We start from the raw sequence: 24173 nt of genomic DNA on the forward strand, positions 1-24173 counted from the left end.
TTTGTTTCTCAATTACACCATCAGATGAAAAATATGAAATGGTGACCTGCACTAGAAAAACTTCATGGCTTCTGCCTCTTGCGTCCTCCTCAGGAAGACGGATGGTAGCTGGGCAGGTTAACCTTCCCAGGGACGCCCTAGTCATCAGGGACAGAGCTCTCCAGAAGGTGGTTCAGAGCATGACTGTAAGTGGGGTACGCTGCCTTTGTCCTCAAATTTGTTTTTCTTTTCCACAAGTCCTTTCTTCCATTTACTCTTTTATTGTTAGACAGCTGCAGTGACTTTGCATTGCAGTACTCAAGCTTGTAAGAAGAATGATTGCTGCTAGTAAGTAAAATGCTGATTTGGCTCTGGTTTCTGGTGGTGGTCTTCACATCTAATTTTATTGCTTTGTTGGTTAAAACAATAACAGAGGACCTTTGCTACGTATCCAGCAGGGAAAATTTGCTGTGTGTTCCTCAGTGTCACTCAGCTCCTCAAAGAAAGTTCCAAATCTTGAGCTACAGAAATGTTTCCACTTAACTTTTACATAAATATGTTTGAGAGTTTGTGTAAATAGTTTGGGTTTTTTTTTCCATTTGCAGATATATTTCATGGTAAGACTTACTCAGCAGGCACATTTCCCTCTTACATATGTCTCATGCTTCCACTTCTATTGGAAGCACTGAGGAGTGCAAAAATTCAGGTCAGTCTCTTGTAGTAGGGAAATTAATTCATAAATGTTACTACAGTTGCCTATGTAGAATATTGTCATTCAAGAAAATGTCGGCTCTGGAAAGTCAATGTCTAATATAATTTCATTCTTTATTGAGAAGTCTGCCACATGCTAAAAATACAAGGAAGAGTGACACACAGAGAAATTAATAGCATTATATTTAGTAACAGACATGGTGTAGAATATGGACATTTTGACGTGACTGAAGGACTATTATATTCTGCAAGAGACCGTTCCTTTTCTTACCAATTGGAAAAATTATTTCTGTGGCTTATTCTTCCCCATGCAATAAAAAAGCCTGTGTGCTTAAGAAGTCTGAAGCATAAACAGATTTCTTATAACACATGCCTTTTTTATGGCATTGGCATTACAGGGTATGACTGTAAATTTTTTGTTTGTGAGATGCCATCCTTGTTAGTCTTGGGTTTCCTAGGCTGTTGGGTGGGTGGGATGTGGGGTGGGGTTTTTTGTGGGGGGTGGGTGGGGGGTGTTGTGTTTGGTTTTGTTGCTGTTTCGGTTTGGGTTTTCTTGTTTGTGGTGGTTTGGTGGGTTTTTTTGTGGAGGGGAGTGCTTGTCTTGAAACTTGAGCACAGCTGTGGGACTTGAGCAGACAGCGACAGTTCAGAGGGAGTCCTGATATTCTGTGATGATACAGTTTGTGTCGTGTTTTGGCAGCTACTGCCACCCCATGGTTTTCCATAATGGATGAATGCTGCAGAGCTTTAATACATTGCATTTCTCCAGAAACCTCTCATAGGTCAGAGAAAAGACAATGAATATTCATTTTGTCTTACTCTCTCCTTCTCTATGGCCCCTTTTCAGAAAAATCCCCTCTGCAAAGAAAAGCAAGTATGGCATGAGCAGCGTTGCTTTGGTTTAGGATGGGTGAGTCCTTTCCACTGGGTTTACAACTATGTAATTGAATATTAATTTTGGCTCCTGGGAGTTTTCACTGACTGATTATATCTGCTTTGGCAGGATATATTTTGCCTTTTTTTAGGAACTTCAAAACATACATCTGGAGAGAGAGTTTGAAACCCATTTCTTAAAGTTGCTGCTGCTTTGGGAGTCTGTGTTTACATCATGGATGCCACATACAGACAGATCTGGGTTAAAGCAATCTGGCCTAAGCACAGTGTCCTCTGAGCATCACTTCCAGCAGAACTTTGCCTTCCCAACGCCAGCAAGTACCCTGCCGAAGGTTCTGATGCAAAGGGGGACGTTTCAGATACCGTTATTCCATTCGTTACCCTACTTCATGCCAGGGACTACTCTTGGAGCGGAGGGAGATTTTTCTTTTGAGGAAGCGGCAAGCCGGATCACCTCTCATTTTGTGTATCTTCTCTTTGGGGCTGGAAGCTTCTTTCCTTTTGACCAACCCGGCTGAAACCAAGCATCAGTAACACAGGCTGTAGAAAATAATTCAGCTGGCTTGGAGGCAGAGACTTTGGCAAGGGCATTGGGCTCCCTTGTATATTGTTGGGGACTCTCAATTTCCACCCCCCCCCCGCCTCCCCCAACCTCCAACATTGAAGTATACCAAGTATGACGTGTACCCACCGCGCCGTATCTGTTTGGTTTTTTTTTTTCCCAGCTGACTTAAAAGTTGGATCCCCTCTCCCCGAGCCCTCCCTCCCTGACCCCCCACAGGCCAGGGGGTCCCCCAGTTGCTAACCTGTGCCGGAGCTGGCTCCGGGGGGCTCCCCGGGAGCTGGGGGTACTCCTCGCCAGCACCCTGCGCATCCCCTGCCCCGCTGTGGGTGCTGGGTGACCCGGGTGCTGCAGGCACCCACCTGCCCGGGGGGCTGAGCAGCCCCTCTCCGCAGTCACCTGGAGCCAGGCGCTGCATTCCTCCAAAAACCCAGCTAGCCCCAGCTCTGCCCCATTCCCGCCTGTTTTCCTTAAATGAACCAAATTCACCCGGAGCAGGAGCGGAGGCGGCGGTTTTGCCTTTTTTTTCTTTTTTTTTTTTTTTTCTGGAGAGATGTGGTATTTGTTTTTGCTCTCGCCTCCCTCAGCTCCCCCCCCCCCCAGGGCTGGGGGGGGGGGGTACGGAGGGACGGCTCCCCCCGCCCCGGGGAGGAGCTTCGGCCCCAATTGAGGTGGGTTTTGGTTTTTGTTTTTTTTTTTCCACCTTTGGGTTCGTTTTCCCGAAGAAGCGCTGGGAGCCCGGCAGCACCGGCTCCCCGAGGTGCCCCGACCCCGCCGCCCATGGCTCTGCTTGCCCGCCTGAGATGCTCGTTCGCCGTCCCGCTGGGGAAAAACTGGGTCTGCCTTGTAAAATGAAGAGAGCGGGGGCTCCGAGCGGGGGGCGGGAGCCGCTTTTACGCTTTTCGGTGCGGAGCATGGAGAGAGGTAAAACAGCTACCTGAAGGAGGAAAAAAAACCCAAACACCAAAAAACCAAAAACCCCCCAAACAACCAAAAACCCAGAAGAAAAAAAAAAAAAAAGCCAACAAGTAGTTCTCGCCCGGCGGGGAGGCACGGGGAGCGGCGGGGATTCGGCGTCCGCCGCCGCGCATCAACCGGAGCCCGCCCGGGAAGAGGAGCCGCTCGCTTTCCTCCGGTAAAGGTAACGGAGGGGCGGCGGGGAGGAAGAGGAAGAGGAAGAAGAGGGGCTGGAGGGGTGGGGGGAGCACGGAGAAACCCACGGCAGCGCTGGTTCCAGTGCTCCTTCCCCCAGCTGCACGCTCGTCTTGGTGGTTTGTCCGAGAAAGTCGGGAGCCCAGCTCCACACAGACAGCTTTTCCCAGGGTGTGCCCGCTGCCTGAGCTTACTGGGGAGGGGGGGGCTTGGTATTTCTTCCCCCAAAAGCGATCCCTCCCTCCCAAAATGGGGAGGGGGGGGGGCGACGAAGAGACAAACCTCTAACCCTTCTTTTTATTTTATTATTTTTTTTTATTATTATTATCCCCCTCGTTGAGCTGTTAGGCTAATAAAAGATAGATGCCCATTAAATAATTAACCGCACACTTTCTATTCCATCAGCTCGGTTCACGCAGCCCCACGAGGGAGAAAGGAGGCGGCGGGGGGGGGGGGGAGAAAAGCAGCAGTGCCATTTCGGTAGCCTGCTTTCAGGGGAAGCGGGGGGCTAGGGCAGGCGGTGATGGTGGGGAATAGCCCCCCCCCCATCTCCCCCAGTGGTGCTTGAGGGGGGCTTCTCCTCGATTTCTTCTTTCTCTTTGCGTTTAAGGTAGAAGCTCGTCCCCCGCGGAGCTGCCCGCCACCGGTGTGTGTCCCCCCCCCCCCAGCCCCCCCCCCAACACCACCATCCCCGTTGCCGCCTCCCGCACCCTCCCCAGTCATGTCCCACCCGGAGCGATGGGGAAGCTCGAGGACAACGAGAGGGTGATCCTCAACGTGGGGGGCACGCGGCACGAGACCTACCGCAGCACCCTGAAGACCCTGCCGGGGACCCGCCTGGCCTTACTCGCCTGCGAGTCCCAGAGCGAGTCCCCGGGCGGTGAGGAACCCCCCCTGCCGCCCCCCAACCCACCTCCACCCGCGGGGGGCTGCCCAGAGCCCGGCACCGGCTGTAGCCCCCGGGGCAGCGGCGGTACCAGCGAGTTCTTCTTCGACCGGCACCCGGGGGTCTTCGCCTATGTGCTCAACTACTACCGTACCGGCAAACTGCACTGCCCCGCCGACGTCTGCGGGCCCCTCTTCGAGGAGGAGCTGGCTTTTTGGGGCATCGACGAGACCGACGTGGAGCCCTGCTGCTGGATGACCTACCGCCAGCACCGCGACGCCGAAGAGGCCCTCGACATCTTCGAGGCTCCCGACCTGCTGACGGGCGAACCGCCCCCCGACGGCGACGACGACGACGTGGCCGCCAAAAGGTTGGGCATCGAGGACGTGGGGGCCACCGCCGAGGGCAAGGGCGGGCGCTGGCGGCGGCTGCAACCCCGCGTCTGGGCGCTCTTCGAGGATCCCTACTCCTCGCGGGCCGCCAGGGTAAGCGCCGACGCACGGATGGACGGACGGACGGACGGCGATCCCGCCCCGGGGGGCGGCTGGGGAGGCGGAGGGGCTGCCGTGGGTGGGAGCCGTGCCCCGAGGAGTCTGCAAGGGGGGGGCCACGCTCACCGTCCCGGGCAAGGGTTGGGGGGGACGGGACACTCTTCTGCGTGGGTGTGGGCAGACGCAGCCCCCCCGAGGTGCCCTCGTCCTTTCTGAGCACCTAACGCGGAGGTGCCTTTGGGGCCGGGGCAGGCGGTCCCACCGGGAGGCCATCGTCGGGAGGTCTCGGGTTTGGGGTGAGGAGGTGACGAGGATGCAGGCGAGCCACCTCAGCCCTGTCCCAGCTTCGCTGTGTCTGCGCTGGGAGGTGATCCGAGTTCGACAAAGTAAGTGTGACGGGGGGGTCACCCTGGCTCTCCCTCCATTGATTTCTCAGGGTGACCCTTTACCGGCTCTGTGGCTGAGGGTACGGGTACAAGGCAGTAAACGATCGTAGTAAGTTTCCATTATTTAGATTGGGGCTTTAGATTTTGATGCCGACTACTTTCTACTTTGACGATTTGGACTTTAGTTCCGTCTTTTAGTTGCTGTTGTCAGTGGCGATGCTGGTTTGCTTTCTAACCCAGGGCTTTGGAGCAAACAAATGGTTGTAATTCCTTTGAGGGAAAGATACAGCGGTGCCTCAGATTTAACAATGAGAAAAGCAACCACCAGCAAATCCTCCCTGCAATACAACAAAAAGAACTTCTAATTGGAAACGTTTGATTATAAAATGGTAGTAAGTGTTTTGCAGCATATTTACCGGGATTCCCGTGAAGTATTCAGAGCTAAGCCTCGTTCTGCAGAAAGTGCAGTTAAGGTGGGTGTCATCTCCTGATCAGTTCCCCTGATCTCACTGGCAACCTCACAGATGTGACCCTGAGCGTGTGGTTAAGTGAATTCCTGATTTGTGCCCTATGGCCTGATGCAGTTTCCGTGGAAGTTAGCAACTCCCGTGAACTTAGTGAGGTAAGTTAAACAGAAAGTAACAGTCCTTGGAGTCACTACTGTCCCTTGCTGAGTGCCAGCGTTGTTTATGTTTTTGAAGGTTGCCCACCGATACGTTTTCCCTTGACAGCTGGCTCTAGCTGATACTTGAAATACGATTTTAATAAAGGATCAGTTCTGAAGACAAACTACCAGAAGTGTCTCTCTTTGCTCACCGATGACATACCCACGTTGCTCGCATCTTAGCTGTCTGAATCCTAAAGAAAATTTGGCTGTCAGTTACGTGAAGGAACAGTAGTGCGCGCGGTGATTGCGCTGCAGGTTGTCTTTCACCTCCTCTTTCGTGGAAAGTTGCTGACGGTGCCGAATCTGCGGCTTTTACGATAGGGAATCTTTCCGCTCAGCTTTGCTGGAGAACTGAGGAGGGCAAAGTAAACGTTAAATGGAAGATACCAGGAGAAATAGGGAGGTAGGGATTGCAGTTGTGCCCTGGAGTTGTAGCTGTCACTTGGGTTTTCAGTCCACTTCGGTCCACTCTTTGACAGAGCCTGCAGGCACTTGCTTTCCAAATTTTCCATCTTACTAGACCATCCTGACCCATCGGTGGCTCGGCTAAAGATATTTTGAGTTTGCAAAATGAATGCCCTAATTAACGTTATAACAGAAAATTGCGACATGGCAATATTCATGTCTTAGAAAATAAGGTATTTACCTTTTTATAACTTAAAAACTGGTTTTAAACATTATATTCAGATTTCAACCCCAGGCAGCCAGAGTAAGGCAGTGTCAGAGATGTAACAGCAGTGTCTAAACCAGCGTTTTCATTTTCTTCAAGGCTGCTACTCCGTACCTTGATCTTTCAGGCAGGGAGACAACTTTAAGAACTGCGGGCAAGTTTTAAAGCATTAAGTAAATTTGTATTTAAGGACTAGCATGCACTTAGTAAGCACTCTTGAAGACAGTAATTTAAGGTGATGGTAACCTTAGTTTGGAACTGAGACGTTAATGTCAATTCAACATTTTCCCACACCTGAAACAAAGATGTTATTTTTTGAGTGTTCTGGCAAATACACTTCTTGTTTTGTGTCAGCTGAAATGATGACTAACTCTAAAAACATTTGAGTGAAATCTTGGCCTTACTGAAATCAAGACGAAACTCTGTGAACATCAATCTTTGCCTCATAGTGTCAGCTACTGACTCATACACCACTTAGATTATGGTGAGGCTGCTTAGTGGTAAACTTTCTTAATAATGGTGGTAATTATTTTTTTAGCATTACTGCCTGATTTAACTTCAGCAATGTCTTTTCTGGGAATTATGATGATGATAAAAATGGGATATTTTCTATTAATGAAATGGTACTTAATATTTGTGATTTTCTTTATCCTAAACTGTGATCTCTAAAAATAGAAATTTATAGAATTTCAAATATAAGTTGCCATGGTAACCTATTTGGGGGATAGTGCACGCACAAGATTATTCTAGCAAGACCATCCAGTGATGTTATATAAATAGTGGAACTTGTTTGTTGACAAGAAGGTTTACTTTATTTGAGATTCTAAAAAAAAAGATTCAACTTTTAGCGTATGCAGTTTGATATTCAGATGGCGACATCTACTAAACGTGGTTTTTGTAAATATAAAATGTAATCCACGTACGTACAATTGCTTTGAAATGTGCAATGCTTTTCTTTGTTTCTCAAGTTCAGGAGTTATATCTGAATATTATTTCTGGGGTTTTTTTGTTTGTTTTGGATTTCATAGACTGTGAAATGAAATTAAAGAGTACAGCGGTACTCCTTTCACTCCAGGCTTAATAGAGCAATCATTCACAAACTGCTATTTGACAGAATGCTGTTATGTAGATACGGAAAGCTAGTGGCATAAGATACTGTCATAGGAGGAGAAGCGTCGGGCAACTAAATCTTCCTGTGCGTTGGTTTAAGCATCTCTGAAACAGACACTTACCTGATTCTTATCTGAATCAAACGTGTATTGTGCGTTTTGCTAGTTAATACCTGTAAATGATTTTGGTATCCTTTGATGGCTCGTAAGTGCAAAGTACTCATTATGCTTTGGTAAACTGCAAAGACACGTCCAAATAGTTTGTAAGAAAGTACAAGAGGCATAATTAAGCACTGAGTTTAAAAAAGTGTCTGCAGATGCCCAGCAGGACCTAGAACGTCAGCACTGGTCTCAGATACCATATTTCAAATTAATTAAGCTTTTAAGGCCTTTTACTTTTGAATAATAGTTGAAATAGTTGATGCTCTTTAAGGAATTAATTCATATTTGTCATTGATTTTTCCTAAAGATTATGGATTACTCTTGTACTTAGCGCAGGAACTCAGAAATAGCCCGGGGATTCGCAAATTTTGTAGCTATATGTCCTTCACTTTCCGAGAAGACAGTAAATCTGTTCGTGGGTAAGGGGACAGCACCTGCGAAGCGGGGTGGCTCAGGGAGTCAGTATGGCCCAGGGCACTCGAGCAGGCGCTGCCTGCAGCACCCTTGCTGTTTTCGGCAGCTGAAGGCAAATTACACAGCCCCTTTGCTGTAGGGTCTTTATCTATAGGAAAGATCATAATTACTTGGTTTACAAGGGAAGGAGAAAAACTAATTAGCAAGTATTTGTAAAGTTTGCTGTAAGTAACTATTCACTGAAACGCAAATAAAACCACAGAAGCCTGGCAGTCGAGGCATCAAGATACTTACGCCTTGCAAGTGTTCTTAAAAATACTGATCTTACGCTGCTTCGTCGTGACGCGAGGAGCTGGACTTGAGCTGTGAGCGGTATCATTGGATGGAAGTACGGCGTTCCCATCTACTGCTTTACGTGAAGTTACGTTGTCGGAGAGTCCTTTCAGCGTCCCGTAACATCTACACCAGCTCTGAACATTCGGTGGGGTTGGTTGTAGGAAGAATCAGCTGAAAGGAGTGAGATGGGAGAGGGAGAAAATAGGATTTGATAGATCCCCTCGAAAGGCTAAAGCTACAGAAGTCATACTGGAGAGCATTCTTATCAATGATAACTTATGTCTTTATTGGGTTTTCTCCAGGTCCTAGATACCTGTCTGTATGGTGAATGACTGGAGCGGGTTATATTTTTAGGGCTTCAGCTGTTCATGATGCAAAACAGTTTTTATTTTTGGTGGAAGCAACGCTACCAGGATAGTCTGAGATACCGTGAACGGAATGGTGAAGATATGTTAATCTCGGAATAGATGTTTGTAGATTAATAGTGAATAGCAAAGTTTATTTGCTTTCTTGATAAATAGAAAGGCCCTTTAATTTATAAGTGGAAATCTTTACTCTCTGTCTTTTATTCAACAAGGAAAGCAAGTATACTTTAGATTTTACCATTTAATAATTTTTAAGTTATGCAGACATCTTCTATCTGAAAGTGATAAAATAGTAAGGTTGATAAAGAAACTGCAGAGAGGGTATTCCTTTTGCCATGTTGGTAATCAAAGTGCTGAATTTATTTTTAAATGGGAAAAGAGTCCGTTAGATTAAGCTGCTGGAAAACCAGTCATTCTGCTTGAAGCATTTAGCCTATGTGAGCTGTCATTTTTAAAGAAACAGCAAGATCTGTTCCTAATGACAAAAATCATAATGCATCACTGTTACAGATATTCATACACTCTGTAGATTCATGGGCTACCTGGGCTAAATCGCATTGTAAGTAATTTTTATTAATTTACTTGTGGCATGCTGGCTTTTAGAAGTCTGAACTGGAAATTGTAGCCTAATACATGACGTAGTCAACATAAACTAGCTTGATTGACCTTAAATGTAGACGGTGTCTGATGGCACTGACATGTCGGTGAGGTAAAATCAGCAAGATTTCTGCCTCCCGAACTTCTGCCTTTCCCTCTACAGCTGTTCTGCCTGATGCTGCTAGTGTTTCCATGGAAACAAGCCAGCTCTTGGCTTCCTCTTCCCATTGAAAACAGCCTTCTCGCTGTCACTTATTCATCTGGGAAAAGCATTTTGTCATGGCTCTGACATAAATGCCACAGAGATGATCCGTCCTATCATTTCAGAAATAGACGCTGTTACATACGTGCATGTGCATACAGCCAGATTAGTCTTCCAACGACTCTAAAATAATTCGGTTAACGGACTTAGGCTGAATTTGCTTTGGTGTAACTGGAAGTGGAAACTAGCTTAACATACACAGCCCAAGATAATAACGGTGTAAGAGGTATTTCTGGTTGAGAAATCCGGCAGACCACGTTCCCTTCCTTTCTGTAGTTAACATGCAACGTGCTATTGGCCACATTTGTTTACAGTGGTAAAATTCTTAAATGGTTTACTGTGGGGATGAGAACTTATCTTCAAACCGATTAAGATGGTGGTGGGAGGAGTGGCTCACAACTTCTGGTGAATATTGTACAGGTTTCCATGCTACCGCCAGACGAGGTATCACATTATCATGCCATTGTCATATGATGCAGTCAGGATACGAAAAAAGTGACGTAAGAAAACTGGTATCCCTATATTCTTAAAGTGTCTGGTACCTAGTCCAAGGTAAATGTATCAATCAATACCCTGTGAAGAAGTCCGCATTTTTGCTTGTTTTAGTGAATTCATGTTGAGTCATAATCAAAGAAGTTCAGAACTCAGACTAATCCCAAATCCTTGATTAGTTTCCTTCGCTGTAGGAACTTCAAGATATTTTAAGGGAAGCTTGCGTAAAACTTCCTTGTCCTTTTCTCCCTCAGTGATCACTGGCAGAAAGTGACTGTTCTCTTCCTATGAAGTTACCTTGCAATTGGGGCAGAAGGATCAGAGAAGAGGAAAGGCATCCCTATATAAATACATTTTTAATATTTTAATAATCTCTTATGAAGTGCTGTCCAGTCATTTTAAGATGGAAGAGACAAGTTCTTCTCATAATCAAGTGCTGTTTCAGCGCTGTTCATTTCTCCGGCGAGTCCTCCTGCTCGTCCTGCACTTCAGACTCTTGGCTCATCTTGGGGAAACAGGGTTTCCTTCAGCCACAACTGGAAACAAAGGGTTTATGCTCTCTGTGTTTAACATCCGATGGGGATAGTGTGTTCCCTTTTAATTCTCTTTACTAAACTCTTCTTTAGACCTCACTTCTGGCAATGTGATTTACAGAAGCTTATTGATTCAGTGTAGAAACTTGTGGGGATTCCTGCAGGTTGGGTTTTTGGTTTTTTTTTTTTTACTGTAAGTAAAGTAGTTAGGCAAATAAATTATAGATACGGTAATATCTGGAATATCAACCTATCGGTTATCATTCTGCTTAGTGTATTTCTTACAGTGATACTGTTCCTTTACACATGTTCTTTGACAAGCACACACCCTTTCCAGTATAACCTAGTAATTGCATAGAAATAAAATTTTGTTTTTAAAGCAATGCTAAGCAAAGCTGTTCATTGATTTTATATGGAGAACAAATAGGGGAGCTAAGTCCACTCTTACTTATATATGCTGTTATTTCCTAAGAGTCTTTCTCTTGGTACAAGGGCTGAAACTTGAGGATATTTCAGTATTTCACACATCAGAAATCATTGGAAGTGGTGACCAAAATATACAATTGTGGAAACGTGTATGGACATGCTAATAAAAACTTAGCATTTGCAATATTTATCAACATGATAAAAGGGATTCAAGTTGTAGTGATGACCTGGTACATTTTCCTCCCTATCCTGACATACACATGTATATGTTGATATAACTAAATGGTAATTTTGTCAGAGAGAGCTGTAGAGAATGAACATGAAATCACACTTTTTTTTTTTTTTTTTTTAGTTCTACAAATGTGTTTAATTAACATCTTTGTTGGCACTTTATGATGACTAAAGCACTTTTGAAGGAAAAACTCCACTTCCATCTGTTAATCAGTAGTGTTAAAAATAGAATGCCATCTAATCACATGAAATACAATTTCTTGTGATTTGTGATTTGCTTTACAGAATTTTTGACTGAAGTGGTGACTTGAAGCTTAAAACCCCAATTATCCAATTATTATTATAACCATGGGTTGTCGTGTCCCGTCCCCCCCCCCCCCCCCGCCTTTAAGTTGAAAATTCTGAGATGTTGCTGTGGTTTTAGGTCTTTTTACCAGTAGGTTAATTATCACAGTGGTGTAATAATTCAGTCCTTTCTTATTACAGACAGCTTTTTGTAGTTTCTTAGTGTTTCTAGATGAACCTGAGATATTGGGCTTTGATATGCTCCTGCAAAATGCTGTAAACAGAGAAGAGTCTCTTACCCCGGTGCTGAATAATGTGGTAAAGTTCATTAATATGCATTAAATATACCACACAATATCATCTAGTCTTATTTCTGAAGTAAGTATAGTTTCTTAAGTGTTTACATTTTCATTAGTGTATAGCACACAAAATTGTTTGGTTTTTTTTTTTTACTATGCCTAGTCTTTGAAAAAGGGGAAGTATCCCTTGAAGTTTGTGGGTTTGGTTTTGGTAATTTGTAGAGTCCTAGCTTTATAGCAGTAATCCTCTTTTTAACGGTTGGCCTACTTAATTTCTCAGATCATAAATGTTCACAAAATATATTAGGCTTTTATATGCTGTCTACTATATGATTGAGGGTAATCAAGTATGTGGTAATTAGTATTTTATATATAGCCTGTGCAATAACAGAATTTTATTTTTTTTTAAAAGTAGTGGTAAGAAATATTACAGGACAATGTAAAGGATGTTTTAAAAGTATACAAATGTGTGGGTATAAACTTTCTTTAGTTCTTAGACAATACCAAAGGAGACGTCCTCATTAGTCCTTATTTTTACATAGGTATTAAAAAATTCTCTGTACTTTTCAAGTGAGCTATTTTATCTTCTTCATTGGCACTTGGTAATCCTTTATGCATATGAATGGTAATTATTTTTAATAATTGGTTTCAGGAGTATCTTAATTTTCACAGGATAATGATTGTTAGGAGCTGAAAAAGTTAACTTAGATCTTTTCTTATATCATTCCAAGTGTTATGCAGGGGGTTTTTTTCTGACAGGAATTTTGCAGTATTATAAGTTTAGTCCAGACATAGTTTGGAGAAGAACCTTATTTGTATTCCTGGTTTCTGATCACATTTGGGAAAGGAGTTCTCTTGCATTTTCAATTCTAGGTCTGATATCTACCTTCAGTTTTCCATTTGAATTTTAGGATATAATTGATGTGCAAACACATCTGGATTTCATCTTGAATATTCTTGCATTATTCTGAGAAATTATTTAAATTATAAAAAAACCTCAGCGGGACCTGTGTTTTGGCTTTCTCCAGCTTCCTGAGAGGGGAAGTGGGGAGGGAGGTGCTGAGCTCTTCTCCCTGGGATCCAGGGATGGGACACGTGGGAATGGGTCAAACCTGTCCCAGGGGAGGTTTAGACTGGACGTTAGGAAGCATTGCTTTACCGAGAGGGTGGTCAAACACTGAAACAAGCTTCTTAGAGAGGTGGTCGGTGCCTCAAGCCTGTCAGTGTTTAAGAGGCATTTGGACAGTGCCCTTAATAGCACGCTTTATCTGTTGGTCAGCCCTGAGGTGGTCTGGCAGTTGGACTAGAAGACTGTTGCAGGTCCCTTCCAACTGAAATAGTCTGTTCTAAATAGGGAAGTTCTGGTCTTCCAACCTTCTTTTCCCTTACAATGGAAAATGATGTCCTTTTACTTGATGATGTTTCATATTTTCATGGTTTAAAAAATAATGTGGATATAGTAACTGCCATATGATAAATGACATCAACAGCTTTTTTTTGGGGTAGAAATCAGGTGGGGTTGGATTTCAGCGCAGGTATTGAACATCAGCTCTGCTGTATAACTCGGTATCTGTTCATTATCGCGTAATACTTTATGTTAAACAAATTGATTTAAACACCTTAGGCATCTGCATCCTTTGGCCAGTAAATTTTATTACTGGCTATATTTGAGGCTATTAGAATATAGTTTCAAATTTGAGGATTTGAGACTTTTGACAGCAGGCCGGAGTTATTTTCCTGCTTGCCTAGGTGATATACCTGTGCAGCTTGGAAAAAGAAATGGTCATGTTTGTCATTTATCTCCAAAACAGGCATGTGAAGCTGATGTTGCAGTGACCCGTGAATGGTCAACAAAATTCGTTTGATGCATTGCAGCTACAGGGTCTCCTTGGTTAGTCATTGCATGTTTTAAGTTCACGCCTCGATAGCAGAACAAATGAGCTGGGGGAATTAAAAAGGAGAAAATATTTGATAAAAGGGAAAACTACATCTTGATGAAAAATGAGCCATTATGGACTGAAGCAAAGAATGTATTTTCATTATTTTGGTTTATCACAATATAGCCAGCCAAACCTTAAAACTGGCAAAGGCATTTTGTGTTGCATGTGTGGGTTTTTCTGAGTGATGTTCATTGCTTTAAGGATGGAAGATGTTGGCTTTCTTTAAACCGCATGTTTATCTACTTGTTGCCGTTGCCACTTCCTTAATCTTAAAGTGAGAAGGGAGGTTTGATCTTTTCAAAATGACTTCCCTAACGACTAGGTTTATCACATTTTGGAAACAGCTACTGTAGGTAGGTACAGTCTTGCAGCTGGTCTCCACCTCAGTCCAGGAGCTGCGACAGCTGCAAGTGTCTCCCAAAACTATCTCGAGAGGGTCTCAGAGTTGGTTCTTACTTATCCGCTTCCCCACTCTTCAGCCCCACCATGTTGCATTCAGTGTCTTGCACTGTCACTGAGCCAATGACTGGCTATTCTAATACTCCTGAATCAATGCCTTTTCCAATGCTTTTGTAATAAAATTAACCATTCTTCTATGGTTTGAAGTACGATGATAGCTATAGATGCCTCTCTGCTGTTAATACTACCTTTAGTAGCCGTGTTAGCAGCTTTTCTTTGAAAGCGTGGTGGCATGCATCACTTATTGAAATGAAAACACAGCAAAATTTCAATGATTTTGTATTCTCAATAATTTAAAGATGTTTAAATTCAGTATTTGGTAGCAGAAATGTACCCATTAGTCTCTAGAGAAGTGCAGATGTAGTTCACATTGGGTTTGTATTTCATTAGAGCAACCTGCCTTGCACTGCAATCCTGACAGATACATGAGATGAAGGCAATCCTCTTTGAAATAATGCCTGGTTTTGTTCAAATATCAATAGCTAACTTTCTAGAATAGCGTGAGGAAAATTATTAAACTCCTGTCTTGTGCTGCTACTGTTTGTGTACTCCTTGAAAATATAGATCACGAGGTGTGTATTAGTAATTATAATGTACAAACTTTGCAAATCTTTGTTTGTTTGTTTGCTGGCAATGCAATTTTAAAATTACAAGGTAATTGTTACAGTTTCCTAATCATGTTGTGGGTAAAATACCGCCTCCAGTAACCCAGGCCTTGTCTTTGGGTGGGAAAGTCTTGGCAATAGTGGAGGTTAAAGGAAAATGCATGACCTAAATTTTTCATACTGTTCAGACAAGTACAGTGTGACAACTGTGTGCACTGCAGAAACAGGGGTGAAATGTGAGTCTGAGACAAGGGAGGAGAATGTTTTTGGTCCTAGTGCTTTCAAACTTTCAGTGGAGTTTTTATCCATATATATAAATATGGATGCAAATATTTTTGTGTAAGTGTATATATATGTGTGTATATGCACACACAAGCATACACATTTCTAAACAAATGCGTCTATTGGTGTTCCTAACTGTAATCATAATAGTCAAGGAGATTTTTTTTTTTTTCCTGTTTGTCCTTGAAGATTTTAGTCAAGAAGCCTGCATCCCAGATCTCATGACTTAATTCAGTGTTCTTGCTTTTACTTGTTTAATTCAGCTCCCAGCTATAAGTTTGAGTTTTGTGGACTGTCTGAATATCTTGCTTTATTAGGCTATGATTGATCTATCTTACTGGACACGCATAGGTATTACTATATTGGCTTACAGTATTTTGTTAATCATGTTTGATGATAGAAGTAGTGTTCCATTCTTTATAAATCTTATCTCACAAAAAAGGGGAAAAACCTGAAGCAGTTATGTAACTAAAGAAATCTTGCATTCTGTGAGTGTGTATCTTATGGGTGACTCTTAGGGCCAGTTAAACTTCTTCCTGCACTTGGCATATTATAGTCTCCTTTGAGTGCAGGTTTGTTGCTGTCAGAAGGTTCTCAACTCTCTTTACAGCTTTTTCTCACTGAAGGTTTTGGAGCTCTGTCTAAATGGGGCCCTTATTTTCACAGTCCTGTAGAGATTTAATTGTTTTCCAAATCTCTATCCTTTGGTCTAACTTGGTTATAAATGGCCAGCTGGTTCAGAGTTCTTAGGTGAGGGATCGTTAAGTCTTTTCTTTTTAAAAAAAACCCAAACCAAAACAAAACAAGGTGAAGTTGGAAGTCTTGACAACTTCAGGACATCTTTTCTCAAGAAAGCACTTGTTACATCAGGAAGCATAAATCAGCTGAAGTAATCGGAGCTCAGGAACAGGTTGAAAGAGCAAGCAGAGGCTGAAGGACTGTTGTGACTGGGAGGGGGTTTCACTGATGTAAGGAAATCCCGCTGCACTTGAGAGCTCTGCCTTCTGTGCAACGAATACTAAATCAAGATGGAAATTGTTTTACAGTGTCTTGTGCAGTCACTACTGCATTATGATATGCATTTATGTCATTTAAAGAAATACTTAATTATTCCAAAGCAAACCAATATCTTATGGTGTCCATTTTGTGGAAAGCACCTATAAAATGTAAACAAGGAGACTATTCTTTCTAGGACTTTATTTCAAACATCCTAATACAAGTAATTATATTGCTTTTATATTTTTATTTTTAATACAAGTAATTATTTAATTATGTTGCTTTTATAGAGTTACACAGAATGGCTCAAGAACCTATAAAAGGTCAGTTCTTGTGGTAAATTATCTAGAATTGCACTAGAACCCTACTGGTTTTTATATTGTAAAAACCCATTCTTTGTATTATTTCATAAGACATATTAAGAAAATGATGTCTCCCAGGGATACAGCTTTCCCTTCTTCAGCTGTCGTTAAGGGGATATAATAAATACAATCAGATTTGGCAATCATTTTCATCGGGTTCTGTTGATAACAACATACCATGATTTTTCATCTTTGAAGTGTTGCAACCTGTTTTATTATTAATTTATCTGTATTTTTTCATTTCATTGTATTTTTTTTAGAAGGAAGAGAGGATCAATTCAAGTCAAGTTCATGCACCTCTGCTTCTTGTGAGGAATACTGAATAAAGAGAAGCACTAACCCAACATTTAAGCGCAAGATGCAAAAAGTCATAGTACAGTGAAAGCAGTGAATGGCATAGGGATTGTGTTGGGATGAACTCATATGGTCAGGCTAGGAGGGACACGGACAGTAAAGAAAGCTCAGTGACTGAAGTGTTAGCAGGGAATTCTGGAGATCCAGGTTTATGTCTTTGCGAGGCTGTAACATCTTCTGTGGTTCACCCTGTCTGCAAACCGGGAAGGTACAAATGTTCTCTTACTTTAGAAAATAAAAAAATAACTTAAAAAATTATGCAGTGCTCAAATAATGCAGTAAAAAAAAGGGGAACTGTATTTTAGTTGGTGACCGTCAAACATAGTGCAAAGGCGAGCTTAGGTACTTTTTAAGGGAGGTTGGGGATTGTTTGCTGGTTTCTGTGCCCAAAGATTTAAGCGTACATAATCATCTCGTGGTCCGTCCTTTTTTTTCTTTCTTATTCAGTGGATCTATGGTGGGAGTAAACTGGGACTGTGTAGCCATTTGGATATACGCAGTAATGAATATGAGAGGAAGTCCTCATAATATATTGATAACTTTGTTTGCAGAGCAGAGTCGGAGGAGTGTATTCAGAGGAGGAGGCATATATCCCACACCTGAAAAATATGGAAAAAAAGAAAACTTTGAATTCAGTAAGAAAACATTGTCCATTCTGTGAACTGACTGAGGCAGGGTCTACATGGGAGAAGACTCTTCAGTCATGTTAGTAAAAATTGCTTTATAGGACGTGAACACAAGGAGATTGAATTAAGGTGGGGTTTGGCACAGATACAGTTTGTCAAAGTTTTTCCTCCAAAACTTACCATTAGCATTTCTGAAATAAAAGGTTTCCAAAATTGAATACACCTGAAAACAATGTAATTCTCCATCTTTCTCACAGATTGCTGAATGTTTGCAAAGACATTTGGCATTTGGCCTGTGCAGTTAAATTCTGGCAGAACAGAGTAGAGAGTCTTAAAATGAGAAATATTGGTCAATCTTTACAGTTGGCTCTGCTACAAATCCAATCTGCAGTATATTAGAAAGATTGTTAAATATTTTCAGTGATCTCATGTTGATTCTTGGTTGTGTTCTGTAGCTGCTTTTGAAGTGTAGATTGATGGTGAGCCTTAGCCACCAGGTATGGGAGGAATGGTTGAGCTTGCAGGCTGTACTTCTAGGGGATACATTTTATCAGACTTTTAACAAAAAGAATAAAAGGGCAAGATCCTAAGGAAATGCCCAGTGTGAGAAATTCTTATGGTAGCACTTAATTTTCTATTTCAGGAGTATTTGCATTGGTTAGTGAAAGCTGGTTACTATTCTTTGCTGCTTTTTAATATGTTAATTAGCTGTGCTCAACTGTGTAGATGATCATTATTGGCTAAGCACATGGCACTGTTGTAACTGAGTTACTGTAAATTCTAGTAAGATATTTTTTCCAAAGGGATAGGTAATACCTGTTCCTCAATTCTGAAATAACACCCATTTTTGTGTCCTCGTGCTTCTCGTGTACAAGAATTCTAGCTGTGAGTTCTCCCTATAGAGAGGATTGAATTCTTCCTATATAGGTGGATGCATTTTCATGAGTAAGATGTTGTTTAACAGCTTATTGTGAAACAAAGCCAAACATTTTGCTAACTTGATCAGAAACCTGAATTGTTCTTTAAGGTAGAAGCCATGGAGAGCAAGAGCATTGCCATCAAAATCACTGAAGTGTTTTGAAGATCTGCCTTTACAGGGGCCTGGGGGCACCAATGATGTTAGTTTGATTCCCCCCCCCGCCTCTTCCCCCACAAACACCCCTTCCCAGTTCAGCATTACATTACTTTTACATATCAGGGAAGCTATACTGAATTATTACAGGAAATTCATTCATAGTTTAACTGCTGTATTTCTGTGCTAGAAAAAAACCATGTAGCTATGCCTGGCCAAGATTTGACGATGTGCTTGAAGCTAGTGACGATGTTGGCTGAATTAATTCCAAAAGACAGCAGTTGACAAGTGCTAAGTCTGCTGTGATCGTGGACAGGCAAGCAATTTCTTCATTCAGTTAATTGCTTTGGAACAAGATGTAGGATAAACAAGTGAGCTCAGTTTCTTTTTCCTACCTGAAATGAGCATTGCCTATAGCCTTGACAGGACAAAGCTGCCTTTTGGGAATTTCTTGTGAGGCTTTTGATCTGTTGAGGTTTGAAAAGTTCTTCTCTGGTGTGTTGTTAATAGCTGCATAAGGCAGGGCTGGATTTCAGCATGATTCCTTACACAGAGTAATGTCTGATCTTGGAACAATATACAACTTTTTATTTAGAATTGGATGCATGTTTCCAAGCAATAAACCAATTGTGAAGTATTTAGGGAGAGAAAATTTATAGAACTACAGCTTTATAAGTCTGCCGCATATACTTTCTGTTCTGCACGTGCACCATGCTGATGTTGTGCAAAGTTCTGAACTTGGCAAAGCTGTTTCTGAACCAGGAGTGTAGGACAGATTGTGTTTCACGTTTACCACGTAACTTTAAAAAACAAACCTTCCATAGCAGGAGTTTAACATGAAAAAATAATTCCGTGTATTCCTAGTGGTGATTGCAAATTGTTGGCATGGGTGACTAGTTTGGCCCTGAAAAAGCTATGAGCTGGTAGCCATGATAACGAGCTACAGTGCTTTTTAAACTGAATTTGCCACTAGGTGTTAAGAAGGTCCTCCTTCACTGCCATGATATTTATTAGAGTGAAAACCCTAATATCTTAAAATATTTTCAAGACTTAACAAGCTAAATACTTGCCTTGCTTTTTGTAAAGATTGGAGTTCATAGTAGTGTTCTTTCGAATCAAGGGTATTTGTGTTTAAAAGAAGGACACTGTGCTTCCCGCATTAGTCTGGCAATCTCTCAATCAGGAAAGGATTTCCTAGAATATGCAGGGAATCCTGGACAAACTGAGCCTTGTCAAGTTGATAACCTAAGTGTGCTAGAGGATTTGAGTGCTCCTATAAATAGGAAACCAATCTGAAAAAAATACATTAAGACCTTGAGGAGACAGGATCCTAAAGGAAAAATCTAATCAGGAGATGCTGAAGAAAAATGATACTTTTGAAATGGCAATTAAATAAAACGAAAGACCAGGGGAGAGAAAAGGCTTGTTGGGGAGGGTTTTTTTGTTTGAAGACCACAAAGTAAGTAAGACTCAGGAAATGAGGGACTGGTGTTGCCCTGAAATGTAGGTTGTGTTGGTTATAGTTGCTTCTGGATTTGTTTTATTCTGCTGCCTAGGGAAGAAAAAATACATGTTAACGGTTTTGTAGGATGAAAATATTTGCATTTAATCACAGTCCTTGGGAATTCTTCAGCTGATTAGGATAAAGTATTGGTGGGGGAAAGGGAAAGGAGAAGGACAGGGAGGAGCCTCAATGCCCGTTCGTACAGAGCTAGAATCTTCTTAGGCATAATTCTATACGTGGTTCTTTAATTTTGAAAAGCAATGTATTGAATCTTTCAGTTTACCATGGATCTGTCTGAAGCTGTATCCGAATGGCAAAAATTCAGTGTACCTCTGTAAGCTTCAGAGTGTGATCCTGTATATGCATTTGCTTTTTATTTTTCTAAAGAGTCAGTAGCTCACCATCTTGACACTGTGCTTGTGCATAACTTCTCTATCAAAAGTGGTGCTTGTTCTGCAGTATTTGTAGCTTTTTAGATGGGAGATTTTGAAGATAAATGCCTGGAAATATGTGACATAGATGGCATTGAGGTGTAACTGTGTTAGACACGTCGTGGTTTCAGCCCAGTCGGTAACAAAGCACCACGCAGCCGCTCACTCGCGCTGCCCGCCATGGTGGGATGAGGAGAAAACATAACGGCAGGCCTGTGGGTCGAGACAAGGACAGGGAGGGATCACTCCCCACTCACGGTCACGGGCAAAAGACAGGCTCAACCTGGGGAAGAAACAAAATCAATTTCATTTGCTACCAGTCAAACCAAACCAAGGACAGTGGGAAGTAAAACCCCGCCTGGCCTCCCCCAGCCCTCCCGCCTTCCCGACTCCACTCCCGGTTCTGTCCGCCTCCTCCCCGGCGGCGCAGGGGACGGGGCTGGGGTCGGTCCCTCACACCTCGCCTCTGCCGCTCCGTCCTCCTCAGGGGGAGGCGGGCTCCGCCGAGGGGTCCCTCCCGCGGGAGGCAGCCCTTCACCAGCTGCTCCAGCGCGGGTCCTTCCCGCGGCTGTAGTTCCTCACAGGCTGCTCCAGCGCGGGGCCCTGCCGCAGGGTGCAGTCCTTCAGTCACAGGCTGCTCCCGCGCGGGCTTTACCACGGAGCGGCGGCCATCTTGGGCGGTCTCCGCTCCCCTCCGCGCGCTGGGGGGGACAGCCTGCCGCCTCACCGCGGGCTGCGGGGGCATCGCCTCCTCCTTCGCGGGCCTCGGTCCCCGCAGAGGGGTTCCTCTCACACTCCGATCCCCCGACTCACCGCAGGTTTCCCCTCTGGAATCTGTTCTCCCACGGGTGTTGCCGCCGTCGCTGAGGGGCTCGGCCTGGGCCAGCGGCGGGTCCGGCTGGAGCCGGGGGAGCTTCGAGCAGCTTCTGACTGGAGCCCGCCCTGCGGACCCTCACCCGATAACCAAAAAAACCCGCCACGCAAACACAACACTCAGTTAAGTATGTATCCATATGTACCAATATTATGAATATTATAATACAGTGATTTTCAAGAACACTAAGTACTGTTTTTTTTTTCAGTTCATAGGAAATTGAAAAATAGGTCATGTTAAAAAGAAGAGGCTACTAAGATAAACCTTTAATATTTGAAATTCAGGAAAACCATTACGTAGCATGGAGGTTTTTTTATTTTTTCATTTATTTCTAGCTCACTAGTTTTTTACAAAATAGCCTTGAATAAAATTATCCTAAGGCAGGCTGTACTATATGTTCTGAACTGACATACTCAAATCAAGGCTTTTTCTCCATCTCAAAACCTTCTTTAAGGCTGCTGTTGGAAGAACACTGGTACTGCAACAGTAAGAAAGTATCCTAATCAGGCTTTGAGGAACCTCAAATACCAGATGATTATTCTTCTTTTTTAAACAGAGAGAACATTTTAAAATTTTTTGAGGCTAAGAAGACTAGGTGAGCTGTAGTCCATTGTGGGGTACTCTTCTGCAAAAGTTACATTTATGTGCTATCAGCTGGTAGTTATTTCTGTTCTGTTGGGAGAGAACCACAGAATATAGTGTCAAGAATGGCTAACATCTTGCTCTGCAGAGAAAAGGTGGAGACAACTATAAATGAGGGGGTGGAACTTTTAAAAGACGATGTCAATTTTTTCTACATTTCCTGGTGCAGGGATTCCCCTTCCTTTAATAAAGGAAAAATATGAATGAATTAGAAGCCTAATAAACATGTTTCCTAAGCCCGTTTTCCTCCTTTGATCTTATTTCATGCTTTTCTTCGGTCAAAAGGTAAAGTCTAGAAGAAACTGTTCGACAAACCGCTCTTATTTAATTTTTTCTCTGTAGAATGGAAAGGACTAATTTTTTTTCTCAGCTGTTGTCTAGAATACAGGAATCTGATGACCTCTGGAGTCCTAGGCTTGAGCTAATTCCTGATGTTTAGTGTCTTAAAAGCTATCCAAAGCTTCGTAGTAGTCTTTTTTATTAGATATTTTTTGGGGGTGGGGGGGTGGGGGTGTTAGATTTATACTATGGCAATAAAAATGTTTTTGTGATACATAGTGCTTATGATTTATAATGTATTTTTATGCTCACAGCAATGAAGAATAGGTGGTTTGCTTCATTATTCACTTAACGTGCCTCTCTAATTCTGATACTGGTTAAAGAAGTCGTGCTTCTAAGTAATCTAGAACTGGAAATCCTTTGCTGGGCTGTAGGATTCTTACGTTATTTTCAAGGGGAATTTCACAGTGAACTGTTTCTGCTATGGATTAATACCATAAAAAAGTGGAATCGTTGTCCTTGACCGTGTCATCAATTTTCTGTCTTTAAAGATGGCACTGTTAATGCTATTAGCTAATGTTAGTTTGATATGAAGAATGAGAGGCAAAAAATGAGCAGAAGAACAAGTGACTTGACATAACATAAAATGCTGTGTTGCTTGACCTCTAGGATACACTTTTATTACTGGGTTTAGCAGACTTATTTTGTATCCATTCAATTAAGATGAAGACTCAGACAGGCAGAAGAACAGCAGTAAAAATTGAAAATGAAGCTTGGAGATTTGCAGTATCCCTTTTCCTGAATTATAAATGATGGAAATTAAACTGTCAGACAGTCTTGATAAACTGATTTGTCTGTGTTCATAATCAGACCACTTTACGAAAATTGGAATTATTTTGGAACAAACAGGAAGAAACAGAACAACCAAGAATATGAAAGTTGGTATGTGTGAATGATGATTTTATGACACCTTTCATCAGAGGTTTGCTTTGGAATGCCTTATTGATAATAGTGTAGAAAGGAAAATTGTGCCAAGATTTGCACAGTCAGAGACAGTTCTAGTTTTGCACTAAATTTAGATTTTTCTTAACTTTTTCTAATTCATACATATGAATTATCATAATCCTTATTTCATAAATTCATTAATTTTTAGAGCAAACTGATTTTCTTTTGGCTATTTCCTATTTTTCTAATTCACTTGTCTTTCCTCTTTATTTTTTCCTATTTATTTTTTCTTATCACTTGAGGACTGTCTAAATTTAAGTAACCCGTTACTCCTCTGTAGCAAGATTCATCAGCAAGGCTCCATTCTGTAAGTGTGGGTCTTCACATCTGTAGAGCTAGTGGTACATCTCATGAGCTTAGATATCTGATCCTGCAAAACAGAATATGTGGGCAGAGTCCATAGCCCTTTTTTTTCCTTTTAGTGGGTAAAAAATAATAATAAAAAAATCATCCCTATAGACTCACAGCTCAGCACTGTTAAATATAATGAACAATATCCTTCTCTTTTCAAACATGGTTAGACTTACAAACTTAAAATTGCAGGAAGAACTGCCTCTACTTTTTTATCCTATTTGCAGATCCATTATATCCCTATTACAGAATTCTCTACACAATTTCTGCTTGAAAAGTTCTCAAATGTTGTGGTATATAATTTTTCAGCTAGGCAGCCAGGAGATGCAATTCAGAGCACCTAAAATTAGGAATCTAAGTTCGCCATCGTCTTAATAGTTAGAGATATAGGCCTAGATGGTTAAAAACAGCTTAGAGAGATGCATACATTTGGACAGACTAAATCTCCTTTTGAGTGTTTTAAATATAATTCTGCTATATGT

General features: G+C 42.3%; 1 protein-coding gene across 9 annotated transcripts in view; it reads left to right on the forward strand.

The window, feature by feature from the left end:
* The first annotated feature begins 2804 nt into the window (after positions 1–2804).
* KCNC2 (potassium voltage-gated channel subfamily C member 2) overlaps positions 2805–24173 on the forward strand; it is a 102976-nt gene continuing 81607 nt past the window's right edge. For 3 of the 9 annotated variants that reach the window (XM_030003061.1, XM_041120553.1, XM_030003069.1), the window contains exons 1-2: positions 2810–3287; positions 3909–4669. In XM_030003061.1, the coding sequence (XP_029858921.1) occupies positions 4037–4669 (633 nt within the window). In that variant the 5' untranslated portion in view covers positions 2810–3287; positions 3909–4036. Of the gene's footprint in view, positions 3288–3908; positions 4670–24173 lie in introns of all 9 variants that reach the window. The other 6 variants (XM_030003066.1, XM_030003068.1, XM_041120554.1 and 3 more) reach the window with 5 other exon arrangements.

The sequence above is a fragment of the Aquila chrysaetos genome, chromosome 26 (assembly GCF_900496995.4).
Source record: "Aquila chrysaetos chrysaetos chromosome 26, bAquChr1.4, whole genome shotgun sequence".
Classification (NCBI taxonomy): Eukaryota; Metazoa; Chordata; class Aves; order Accipitriformes; family Accipitridae; genus Aquila; species Aquila chrysaetos.